Source organism: Hippoglossus stenolepis, chromosome 12 (genome assembly GCF_022539355.2).
Source record: "Hippoglossus stenolepis isolate QCI-W04-F060 chromosome 12, HSTE1.2, whole genome shotgun sequence".
In the NCBI taxonomy this organism is placed as follows: Eukaryota; Metazoa; Chordata; class Actinopteri; order Pleuronectiformes; family Pleuronectidae; genus Hippoglossus; species Hippoglossus stenolepis.
This window is the reverse complement of record NC_061494.1, coordinates 5,956,417-5,970,053: the sequence shown is the minus strand read 5'-3', so window position 1 is coordinate 5,970,053 and position 13,637 is coordinate 5,956,417. Positions and strand designations below refer to the sequence as shown.

General features: G+C 43.5%; 1 protein-coding gene across 7 annotated transcripts in view; it reads left to right on the top strand.

Moving 5' to 3' along the window:
* Nucleotides 1-514: 514 nt before the first annotated feature.
* The window catches only part of cpeb3 (cytoplasmic polyadenylation element binding protein 3), a 39,027-nt gene continuing 25,904 nt past the window's right edge, over nt 515-13,637 (top strand). For 2 of the 7 annotated variants that reach the window (XM_035172014.2, XM_035172013.2), the window contains exons 1-3: nt 685-953; nt 2,244-3,157; nt 11,285-11,438. In XM_035172014.2, the coding sequence (XP_035027905.1) occupies nt 902-953; nt 2,244-3,157; nt 11,285-11,438 (1,120 nt within the window). In that variant the 5' untranslated portion in view covers nt 685-901. The other 5 variants (XM_035172018.2, XM_035172017.2, XM_035172015.2 and 2 more) reach the window with 4 other exon arrangements.

Sequence of the window (13,637 nt, the reverse complement as noted above, 5' to 3'; positions counted from 1 at the left end):
GCCTCCCTCCCTCTGATGGCCACAAACACCAACTTAATGTCCTGCTTCCACTCCTAACAGATGGAGGAGAGGGGGGACCAGGGTTTGTTGGACATACAGACATCATGAAGATGCACATATGGCTACAGAACACTTTTAATGATGGTAAGACGTTTTAATCAGGTTAAACTGCTATATGCTCCAAACACACACCCTGATTGGCTTTGCTTGAGTGTTAAAGCTGTTTTTGTATAACCTATAATACAACTTGCTTGTCTGCAAATACATATATGTAAGGTATACACTCTATATGTGCAGAAGAGAGTGAGAGAGAGGAGGTGTTACTTTCAATCAACACTATTTGTATTGCTGCTTCATTCCGTTACTTCCCCTTTGGCTCGTCTATATATAACCTACAGGCCTGCACATATAGATATATAGATATATATACCACGATATATATTCTTGACTCAGTCAAGCTGTGCGTTTGTTGTCCAGCCGCTGCAGCGCGAGAAACTACAACTCCCGACAGCCTCCTCGGCATCATCCATGCGCCGCAGTCAATCAGCTGTTGAGGCAACTGCTGACTACCTCGGCACAAGGGTGGCTCGTTTGTCACATCCAAACCCGGGCGAGGCAAACACTGAAATAACTTTATTCACAGAGTCTCAGAAAGGGTGAACGATAAAGGTAATTCAAACTCCACGTCAGGCAGAGGGGCGACAATGCAGTGTGTGTGTGTGTTTTTGCATGGTGTTTGTCGTGGTTTGTGTGCCGGGGGACACATATGGATTAAAGGGGGGTGTTTCTAGCCAAAAGACAGCTCCATGAAATGTGACCGGGCGCCTCGATCAGAGCGACAAGCGGCCGTGCGAAGGGCCGGGGTCTGCGGTGAGGTGAGCCGCTGCCTGGAGCCGCTTTGATGACCTTGGAAGCGCAGCTCTGGGAGGAGAAAACGCGGATTAACTGGTTGGGTGTGTGTGTGTGTGTGTGTCTGTGCAATGCAGTCTATTGCGATTACCCTGAAAGTACAACTCGTGCCCCTGCCATCACGCTGATGAAACGATCCTGCATGTCATCTGGCACTGTTATTCCCACAGTCTGCAGACAGGCCTCGGTTGTAAAGGCAGTTTAGCTCCCCTGCAGCCAGGTTCTGACTAAACAGTCCGGGGAGCCTTACCTATGTTATTATAGCTTTTAATTTCACATAATTATAACCTTGGATGTCTGATCTGACTCTGTGCCACAGCCTATGATTGTGCCTCGTATGCGCTCCTTACAACCTCACTGTTGTGTGTCTGTATTTACGTTTTAGATGGTCCCGATCTCTGCTATGTCATGTTGATGATTTGGCAACTTTTGTCTCTTTGATCGCATTATGTGTGCCTGGTAATTTTGCTTTTGCAGGACTCTCTGATAGGCAAAGTGAAGGATGATTTTGCATGGACGCTTCTCTAACTTTGAATAGAGGACACTGAGTGATGTTCCCTTTTAGTTGTGATATAACGTTGCCCTTTAAATGCAAGTTGCATCAATGTGAGTGCCAACCCTTGGTTGTGTCAATGCGGATCTCAGGCTGTGCCCCTCTGTGCGCTATAATTAGATCTCTTGCTTTATTATTCCTGTATGGTCTGTTCGGTAAATCAACTGTATAAACTACCGTCTTGTCACTGTGCCGACTGACATGTTTATTCTAAGTATAATGAGGGATATTTGCGGTATAATAAAGTGGACCTGGTGCGTCATTCTCCGCTGCGTAAAAACGGCCAAGTGCGCATTTATGAAAGTCATTTTTATTTTTCAAACACAAACTGCGTATACTTGTGTGAGAGTGCGTGGGTCAAGGTAGACCTGGGTTTTAACCTTGCTGAAGGACAGCTGTATTTACTGACGTATGTAAATGAGAGTAGGGGAGGTCCTTGGGCGAAGAACACACTGAATCAGTTTCACATTGCAGCTCCGGAGTTCCTGCGTGGAAGGAAAAAGCGAGACGTGGCGAAATCTGGTGAATATCTGCAGCCTGCGTGTGTAATTTGTGAATCATTCAGCTGTAGTCTCGGGAAGTGTGTCCTTCTTTTCCCACCCTCCTCTTGTCGGCTAAATGGGTGATCACGCATTCGCCTTGCAGCTGCCTGGTCCCTCTAACATCATATCCCTGTCGGAGTTGTCCCAGTTCATCAGATGCTACAGCAGCAGCCCCGCGCACGATCTGCTCAATAACAACCACAGTAATAACTCCTCGTCTCTGTTTCCCCCCGTTTCAGCTCAGCAAACCATGCAGGATGATTTACTGATGGACAAAAACAAAGCCCAGCCTCACCATCAGCAAGATCCGACGCAAGTAGACCCTCCTCCCTCCACCCCGACCCCGTCATCGGAGCCCACTTCTTCTTCATCGGAGTCGGAGAGCCCGTCGACCGGGTGCAACCAAGCGGCTTCAGCGCTGAGCGTCAGCAGCAGGGACAAAGTGCCGATGGAGTCGCCGATCCTGCCCGGGTTGAGCTTCCACCAGCAGCCGCAGGAGACCGGCGGGCCCCTCTCCTCCCCGTCCTCCTCGTTCGGGAGCACTTGGTCCACGGGAACCACAAACGCCGTGGACGATAGCTTTTTCCAGGGAATACCGTCGGTGAACGGCACGATGCTTTTCCAGAACTTCCCCCACCATGTCAACCCGGTGTTCGGGGGTAATTTCTCCCCGCAGATCGGCCTGGCTCCGCAGTCCCAACAGCATCAGCAGCAAGCCCCGCAGCAGCAGCAGCAGCAGCAGCAGCAGCCCCAGCCCCAGCAGAGGAGGTCTCCTGTCAGCCCCAGCCAAGGCCCGTTCCCCCAGAGAAACGCTTATCAGACGGTCATGAATAACAGCAAGGGGTCGTCCTCTCCTGCCTCGTCGTCCGCTTGGAATAATCACCAAAACGCCGCCTGGAGCACGGCCTCCAACCCCTGGAGCGGGCTGCAGGCGGGCAGGGACCCGCGCAGAGCGGTGGGCGTCGGGGTAGGGGTCGGCGTCGGAGTCGGGGTGCCATCACCTATGAACCCCATCTCCCCCATGAAAAAGCCCTACTCCAGCAACGTTATAGCACCCCCCAAATTCCCAAGACCCGGTCCCCTCACCCCCAAGCCCTGGATGGAGGACAGCGCCTTCAGGACTGACAACAGCAACAACATACTGCCTTTCCAGGTAAATCCATGACCCAGTAAGAGCAGGCCAGGGCCTTGCTCTGTTCCCTCAGCCTGTGTTTAAACTGCTGACCACTGTGACATGTTGTCCGTCTTTCACTGGTGGTCTTCTTATATAGGACGATGTTGTCGTATATAAATGTATTCTGTATAAATTAAGATCAACCATCAGCGTTTGAGCTAAATCTAACACCTAAGGTCACCCTGAGCTCGTCAGTACATGGATTCCTTATGGATCCATGAGATTTGTATTATATTTCTGTTATATTCAATTGGCATTTTATCCTTGTTGACACAGTGTCGGTCTTTTTATTTTCACAGCTGGGTTTTTCCACATACATTCTGCCATATAGGACGCAGTCAGCTTCAAAGCTGATCGAGGTGATTCAGCATTTAAAAAAAAAAACCCCTATTTAAATATTCCAGACACACAAGGCTGGGACTTGTGTGGCTGAGATGAATCGACAAATGACCCTTGGGCTTTGCCGGTAGCTGTCAACATCTTCATATGACGTGTATGGTGACAGAGTGTGCTGTGGAGGTCAATCCGGCTGCATGGGATGACACAGCGAGTCTTTGCTTGTATAAACCGGTGATCGTGGCTGTATTTCCCGCATCCAAACACGCGCACACTTCAGTCAGTGGTATAAAAGTGTCGCCGTGCACGGATTATCGCACGAAATAGTTAAGTTTCCTCCGCCTGTTCACTCTCCGTGGGATTTAAAGGGCACATGACGCATTCAGGTGCTCCTCGTAACTCCTAATGTCAAGACTGTCGAGACCGGTGTCATATGCACACTTCGTCACCAGGTCGCCTACATGATCACGAATCGTTTCTTGTTATCACTTACACAAGTTAGTATGAACAACACAGTTAATAAGGCAGAGAGAGAGAGAGAGCTGCAGAAAGAGAGTGCTGCACCTCTAAAAGGAGAAACCATGTATTAGTCATCGGGCTTCTAAGTCTGCAGGCTGTAGACTACATGGTAATTAAGACTGAGTATTGAAGGTCACATTTAGGCTCATTATCAAATCAGACATGTAAAAATTGTCTTATAATAACAACACTAGTAATCATTACAGTAATAACAATGAATCATGATTATATGCATGTTAATTATGCGTTATAACGCGGTGCTCGTGCTCTCTCCGGTGTATCTCGTAGATAATTCTTTTTTTTTTTTTATGTCGCTTTTTAACGTCCTAGTTTTGCATTTGCGATATCCGACAGACTGCGAAAGCAACATCCGCTGTCACATTTGATTGGCTTGGTACGCGGAAGTGGGCGGTGCAACAATCCGTGAAGGAGCGCAAGTGCATCCCGGTAGGTGAAGGGAGGGTGTAACACACATTTCAGAGACAATATAAATAAATATATATATATATATATTATACTTTTACAGTGATTTTCTACAAAAATATAAACATTATACAAGTGCTGACATAGATAGATGTTTGTGTTCCTGCTGTTAGGAAGCATTTACACATTTACTCTGGGTCAAAACATGCGAATAGGTCATGAATTTACTTATCTCATACTCATGTTCTGAAGAAAAACGAACAAAACAGTGTAACACGCTGTACAGCAAAAATATTTATCTTTGTAGGTCCATAGTACAGCATGTGTCAACATTTGAGCATCCTAACTATGAGGAAAGGGCCTTGATTGAATACAGACACTTTCAGTAGGTCAAATAAAATGTGTAGTCTGATATTAACTGGGTACTTACATGTATGAATGTGCTTAAGTTCAACATAACAGATCTGTCGTCACCAGCATTATAATGTTTCCCCGACTGACAGCTCTGACTACAGAGTACGCTGACATGAACAGTCCCATTATGACTGTATGCTTTTTACATGACTAGTTGTGTGTTTCCCCCTATACCCAACTATGCGGCCTGATAAATAAGCTAGCCGACTGCAACCCCTGAAGTCACTGCTTTCTTAAAAAGGAGCACTTGTTCACGCGATCAAAGGCGAGGACTCGGGAGACAGAGCACAAGCCAAAAAGTTAACCTGTTACTGCAGAGAGGACTGCATGTGCAGAGGAAGCACGGCCTGGCACAGAGTGAAATTCCAAGCGGCATGAAATGTATAGCCTTTTGTGGAGATAATGATTGTGTGTGTGTGTGTGGGGGGGCTTTATTACTCAGTTTCCTCTGTCGAGAGCCTCGGTGTATCCGTGTTTTCTTGACTTGGCCAGCTTACAGCCCCAGTTATCACCAGGAGAAAAGGTCAAGGGGCCACATGTGTGTTGAGAGTGGTCTGTTTACTGACATAGAACTCTGGGAAATAGCAGATTTTATCATGCAGGAATATGGGGACAACTGGGGGTAAAGATTAGGGCTGCAGCTGAGGATTATTCCCACAATTGTATTCATCTGCACACTACCTATTCAACTAACCTTTGGGCTGTGAAACATCAGAAAAATCTCAAAAACGTGGCGTCCTCAGATCTATAACTTTGTCTGAATAATTCCAAATATAGTTTACAAGCTGCAAAACGTTGGCATTTTTTTTCACTATTGTTTTTACTTAAATTGACTATCAAATTTGTTTTTTCTGTAAGTGGACTAATCAATTAATTGCTTCAGCTCCAGGCGAAATGTTTGAAGTGTTGAACCCATCTCAAATTAACCCCATTAACCTCATTAATTAAATAATGTAGCTAGGGTGGTTTTCTTAGACTTGTAGACCCCCTCCAGAGCCACAGAGGACATTATACAATGACTAGCAGAGCCTAACCTTTATGTGGAAATTGAAGTGGTGCTCTAAGATCAGCCATTATGCCTTTTAGAAATACATAGTACTTGTAATACTTGCCTACATTTGGATTCATTTTCAGCTAATGAGCAATAATTAAACAGAGTGTGTTTTTAAAAAAAAAAGAGCTCATGGGTGTAAAACCGGCTCCAGCTCACACATAGCTGCCTAACAGTTCCACCCATAATTGGTGAAGGGTTATCACCAGGATGCAAGGTCATGGTGCCACATGTCAACCGGCCTGTTTACTGAAGTGAAACTCAGAGGCAAATTGCTGATCAGAGCAGCAGGCAGGGTACACACACACACGCACACACACGCACACACAAACAGGTCCTGCGGTGTCATGTGGACAGCTGGTGACAGGTGTAGTTGTTGTCATTCTGTAGATCTCCCTCAGTATTCCTCTGATGCCGCAGAAGAAACGCAGGCTGAAATGTAATGTGCCGCGTGCTCCGATATGTGCTCGTACTCGCCTGCTGCTGGCTGCCGCTTAAAGGCCAAGGAATGTGCGGAATGCAACTTAACATGTCAGTGTGAGGCTTAAGACGCAAAGTCACATGAGCTGCTCAGGAGATACCCTGATTTGAAACGATGGCAGTGGCGATTATGTCGTGGTCGTCTCTTTCCACAGTCACTTCGTATCAGATGAAGAAGTGAGGGGTGAGTCTGGGCAGACTGACAGGTTGAGTCTCCCAGTCAAATGCTGTCTGATGGTCATGCAAAGCAGCAGGAGTTTCGACAGGTTTGAGGGTGTTACCAGTCGGGTTTGCATTAGGAATTTTTTGTGGTTTAGCTTGTTTGTTGTGTAGGTTTTTGCCTTAATTTCCACCTACACTGCCTCTCTGGTTGCCACGGTATTTGTCTCATCTGTAGCTTTCTCACAACCCAGATTTAATTTAAAAGGGCTCTCTAATTTATGTTTGGATTTTTGTCAAACATTACGATATTTGTTCCTTTTTCAATTGCAAATTGCAATTTTTTTGGATTTTGTACTTTCAGTAAGACGAATAAAGTAATGGGTAAGGTTTACATTTCCTTGGAAGAACATTTATATTAACTATAGTTCACTAGTTCACATTTTCTAGACTATACAGCAAATCAATTTATAAAAGATCGAAATAGTCTTAGCAATAATGAAAATTATAATTTGATGCGTCCCTACTCGGAACAGATTCTTGAATTCTTCAGGTGCATAACTAAAGTAAATAATACCTAAATCCCAAGGTTGTATATCCTGGGCGGCATTTCGCAGATTCAAACAGGATTTGTGGGAACAAAATTTATTAAGAGTCAGTGTAATATGTAGCTTAAATATCATCCTGGATATGACCTGTATCTCTCAGGGTTTGTCATTGGTTTCTCCAACATCCTTTTCCCACTGGTTGATTGATTGTGTGGCCGTGAAGGTGCACATTTATGTCCAACATAAAAGTAATTCACTACTGCTCGTAATTTTTATGGTTTGAAAAGAGAAACAAAAACAACCACTGACAACAACTTCTTGTGAAACTGGCCGACTCTACCAAGCAGACTTTATTCATTAAAACCAGGTTCTCAGCCATATCTTAAGTGCTCTGTCTGCTTTTTTATATCAGGGTCTCCCTCATAAACCTGCTCTTATATCTTGTTAATGGGTCATGTGGAAAGATGAGCTCCAGTGTAGTCGGGACAGGTCAACTTGAACCCGAATTCCACATGTTGGAATCTGTGATGTGTTAAACAGTGAAATCTGTTTTGGGAATTTGTTTTATCTCTTTAGGTCATTTCACTACAGCGGTCTCCCCGACCCCCAGCCGTCACTGTGATCATCCACATGTGTCGGAGGGGAGGGGAGGGGGAGGAAACTGAAAGCTCAGCGTTTTAAGTGTTCACCGTTTGTACCAAGTGGGCAGATTTTTATCTACGTGGTGCTGTCGGCTCCAGAGTTGGGGGGAATAACACTTTTGAATGCTCAGCCGAATGGGCAACAATAGCTGTGGCGTGCAAACAGTGTGGCCCCGGCTCGGCCAGCGGACACAGGACACAGCTGCCAAGGCTGCAGCCTCCAGCTCCAGCTCCGGCTCGGCGTGCTCCCCACCCTTTTACCTTTGGCACACATGTCATTCTTATAAATTCATTCACGCCCAGTGGGTGACTTTACACGTCATCAGCAGTGAGCGCTCTCACCTTGAGGTGTGTGATGCAGCATTATTGACTGTCCAGTCCTGCACTGGAGAGGGTCGATCTGCTCCATGGGATGCAGATATGAGTTTGGAGCGGTTTCGTAAATCACGAGGGGGGGAAAATACTAATGACAGTGTTACTGCTGCAGCACAAGCAGAAGTTTAATGTCCCGTAACGGCCACAGTACGCAACTTCACATTAACTCTGAGTACACTTTCAAAACAACTGCATCAGGTGGAACTGAGCTCCTGTCAGAGGCACAAACCGGGTGTAGGCGTCACTGAAGTGTTTTCATAGCTTCTTTAACATAGCACTTTTCTAGTCTTGATGACCACTCAAAGTTGTATTAAATGCTTTCAAGTTTAGCAGTTTTACCCATTCATCCATTGGGAGACTGGGATCCAACCGCCAACCTTCTAGTTAGTGGATGACCCGTTCTACCTCCTGAGCCACAGCCACCCTTTACATAATCTTCATTATTCTTTAATGAAGTAGCTCGATATTAATAAAAATGTATTCAAATTTAGATAAAACGTTTGTTCGTGTATGGCTGACCTTTCTTTAGGCATATTTATATTTACTACTGTTTATATTACATTTTCCTATTTGCTTACACTTCATCATAAGGTTTTGGAGAAAGTATACATAATTGTATAATATCTTTGCTGCCAATAACTCGGATATTAACCTGTGAAATACACGGCAGATTTGAAAAGGATTTATTCTACTGATAAAAATTCTTTCTGTTGCTGAATTGCTGCAACTAATTTTCCGTTGTTTCCCTCATCTGCATCCACTGCTGCGATTTCACATGTTCACTAATATTCACAAAACTTAACCACAGCGACTTGGACTTTCCACACTGCTAATGTGACACAAAGGGAAACCTTCCACACAACCACAAAACAAATACACATACGCCATACACACACACACACACAGTAATATAACCATTTATCGGCACAACAAATACTGTTACTAGGAGAGGTAGCACCCAGCAGCAAAGTAGACCTCCCTCTCTACGCCTCATAATGCAAAGTTTTTTTTCAAAGTCTTCGTTATCTTTTCTGACCATGGCGGTAGAAATATAACGTCCAGAACTCAGTTACACAAAGTGAACCTTTCCGAACATTCCAACGATTGTTACAGGTCAAGCTAAGTGGTGACCTGTGAGTCTTTTCAAGCTACACGTCCTGAACACTGCCAATATAACTGCATATCTCACATTAACTACTCAGGCTGGGCGTCTAATTAAGCAGATGGTGTACTCCACTGTATCACTGACTGTTGGGAATACGACCAAACCCTGTGAAAACATTGCACCTCTGCAAGGTCGTAATTAGGAATTATGGGATTACAAATCTGTTTGTGAAAAACAAATAGAAATTGTGCTGGAAATATTTTGAAAAATAACTAATACTAGAATTTTAAGCATATAGGCCCAAAACAGTAACACTCTTAAGTAGTCTCATTTGTTTGTGTACATTTGTGCAAGCAAAGCAGACATCTGTGCTTTATTATTTCTCGAGTCATCACAGATTATTTAGCTGAAGTTTAAGACCCATAACTTAAGAATTAATGGAAAGTTAGTGTGTTGCTCACTCAAACAATTGGGGGTTGCCATTGTCGAGTCATGTGCCATCTTCACGGAGATACAATTAAACTTGTGCAACTTTGTCTTGTGCATTTATTTTGTCAAACTATATTTAAATTGTCATCAGTCTGAAAAGCTGTTTATGTAATGTCAATAATAGGGAAGGGATTTTTCTTTTTCCCTTGAGACATTTCATTCTTCTACATTTGCGACCACAGTTTTCTGGGCCCAAAGTGCAGCAAGCTCAATGTGTGTAAATTAACACACACGTGACGAGGTGACCTTGATGATTCCGAGATGGTTTTAAGCTGTTCATCACAGAAGCTCCACAACTGCAAAACAAATGTAGAGGAAACACTAATTATTCTACATTTACATGTGCATCTCAAATTCTCTTGGCCCCAGTATTGTCGAGTTACCAGCATAAAACACAAAGATATACATTTTGCTATCATAGAAAACTACATAACAGTAAATAATCCTCTTTGAGGAGCTAAAACTCCCCCTGTTACCTCCGCTCACTGATATTCTATAGACTTGGCAGTAAAAAATCCTCTGTAAGTTATATAAATCATGACAGATGAGATTCCTGAGGGCTGAATCCAGTCTGTTCTTTAACTGTAGCGTTTTGACATGTAAAGGTTTAAGGGGCCTGGGAAAGAATTCAGGTCTGACACATGACAGAGCTGTTTTTACTAGTGTTCTGCCCTTGAGCAAGGTAACCAACAAACCAGAATTTCAACAGACTAAGCTAAATGTTCAAGCTCATGTAATCTTTTTTTAACATTTTAACAATAATAGTTTGTCATGCACACTAATATCAGTCAATGTTCTTGTTCTATTCTACATAGTGTACTGTATATTTATTATAAATATACATTGGTGATGCTGTGTGCATTACTGTGTGTTCACATGCTCCTGGGAAGGTCCCATTTCCCGAGCTGTGAAGTCATTGTTCTGACTTCGGTGTGTTCATGTGCTTAGAAGTCGGAATGTGAAAAGAATGTGTTTTATTCGAGCGTTTAAACACCCATTATTTACATACACACAAACATCAGATCAGGTGTGACAGGCATATAAATCGTTTAAAACAATTTGCCACTGACAAAAGTGTCAAATTTCACAAATTCATATGAAAAATGTTGTTTATTGCTTTTTAAAGTGTAATGGTCAGCAACTCGTGTACCAAAAGTTTTGCCAACTGTCTGAGTTGTCCCGACTTCAGATGCCATTCATGTGAATTCTCCCATTCTGAGATTTATTCCAACACATGAATGCATAATAATGACTGATGGGTGTAGCACAATGTAGCATGTCACAGCCACAAAAGTACAAAAAAAGTATTCATATAGGTCAGAATCACAAATTTGCCTCAAGGGGCTTTACAATCTCTACAGCATACCACACCCTCAGCATAGCACCCCTCTTCCCCCGGACAATAGAAAATAAATAATGGAACAAACCTCAGGAAGAGCAACTGAGGAGGGGTCCCTGTCCAAGTGCGACAGGCAATAGATGCTGTGTGTACAGAATCCTGATTGTCCATACGATGTCCTTCCCTGACTCTAACCCTAACCCTCTTCCTGTTTTTCTGTGTTGCAGGACCGGAATCGGCCCTTTGATGCTTTTAGCTTGCACTCTTTGGAGAATTCCTTAATGGATATGATAAGAACTGACCATGACAAAGGTAAACCACACCCTGCCGGTGGCCCACCAATGACTATCGCTGATATTATATGGAGGAATCATTTTGCAGGTTAGGAATATTCATACGTCCATGCTTACAGTATTTTTTGTTTTTGTTTGTTTTTTTTTTGCTTCATGGGCATATATATCATCATTTGGGTTTGTTTGGTTTTTTTCTCTATTTGCCAATCTACCAATCAATCCCATATGGATCAACCTCTGAAATGAGTAATTAACATTATGAGCCTTACCTGCAAAATCTTGCTGTTTGTGTGTGTGTTTGTGTGTGTGTGTGTGAGAGTGTGTGTGCAGCATGCACTCATGGTCTTCTTTTGCCTTTTCTTTTTCTTCGCCTGTTGACTTTGTGCCGGTTTGAAACACTGAATCAAGTGATCAGTGTCACATGACCTGTGTTTGTGTTGACTGACCGTATTGTGAGCAGAATCATGCGCCGATCAATGTATTTGTGGTTCATATTGTTATTTTTCCGAAGTGACAGGTTTACCATGGCGCAGAGTTCGTACATCGTAGTGTAGTGGAGTTTTACTTTGTGTGTCATTGTGTGGCTTAGGCATGCCACGACTGAGTTAAAGCCTGAAGATCAGATCAGTAACAACAATCTCTTACCAACCTTTTAAGGTCATCCAATGTATGTCAGGCCTTCTAAGCCAATATTTTTTTAGCGGAGGTCACGTGTCCATTGTAAAAACTCCTGTCTCCCAGATTGGGCCCTGTCAGGTCGGGTGTAGGTTTTTCATGCTCCCCCATCCATCTTAACAATGGAAAGATTTGTGGGAGGGGTATATAATGAGCAGAGCATATCGCTTTCTCGTGCCTAGAGTCTGTTTTCCCAATCTTGTCCTGAGAGAGCATTGTTACAGTAAAATGGCCCAACTTTACTGGAAAGGTGTTGTAATGTCCTGCAGGCTTTCCCTTTGATTGTTTATCAAAGCAAAGCAGAGACAGAGGAGATACATGGAAAGGAGCAGGAGAGTGATACATAAACATGGGCGTGCATTCCTGCATCTCTCTCTCTCTGCTTGTTTACCTCTCTCGTCGTCATGCAGACATTGTGGGGCTGCAGTGTAAGCTACTGTACCAACCACAGAGCAGCTCCACCCTACATGCATACCTACTGACTGTCTGAGAGGAGCCCTGTGCTTCAGCCAGGTCCAGTGTCTGCTGAAGAATCAACAGCAAGAAGCTGAATGTGCTTTTTCTTTTTAATTGAGCATAATTTTTTTGTTGCACCTGGGGTTTGCTGTCTGAACTAATCTCTATAAAGAAATTCTGCATGTAAATATTCAGAATCAGTACACAAAGGACAAGATTCCTTTCGGTGTCTGTTTCTAGTTTAACCAATCATGTTTGAGAAGGATTTGGTTGCCTGCAGGCAAACAGTCCGCGCGTGGACAGCTAAAGAAGCGGAACACATTGAACAAAATGCATTGGCTATCAGCTTTTGATTGTTTTTGCATCAATATGCAGATTTCTGTTAATAGAGATTAGCCAAAATGTTGTCTAGACCTAAAACACCTACCTATCACTGTTTGTTGCTGTGTTTTGTGTGTAGAAGCGTTTGATTTGTGTGATAAAAGAAACTAGTCTGTAAATGGAGGACAGAGTCTTGGCCTGGATATCCATTGTCTACACCGGAAGCCCCAAAATATCAGCTGTTGCCCCTGATTGACTATAGCCAATGGGCTCCGTGACTGTGTCTGACCCAGCCCCGACAATATAAAAAAATGTCCCAGACCTTCATGGTTTAGTTAGGTTCAGGTTTCGGTCATTTGTTTAGAAATTTCTCTCCCCAACTATTTTCGGTATCCATGTCTGTCATTAGTACTAATGTGTTAATGTAATAGAGTGTAGCGAATGTGTTGACAAGCAAAATGTTGCAGAAATGTAACTTTGGCAGCAGCAGTTTAGTCAGGTCAAATTATAAAGGCACAGCCGACTGAATTCAAATTTATTTAGACCTGATTCAATACTCCTGTGTTCATGTTTTTACTGTCAGACGATGGGAGGAGGTGTTTCAGCTCCACCACTGTAAGTTCCAGTTGACTAGCTGTTGCAGTCAAAGAATGCTTACATTAACATTAACCTGATTAAGACAATAGTCTGATTGAGACACTGTCACATAAACAGCATTTCCAGAATAACCTGAATAACGTAACACATTCGGGAATAAGCAATAATTGAATTAAGTACATGTATGGAAGTTACCAACTGCTATACTTCATAATCAGACTAGGCTCTGTCATATATA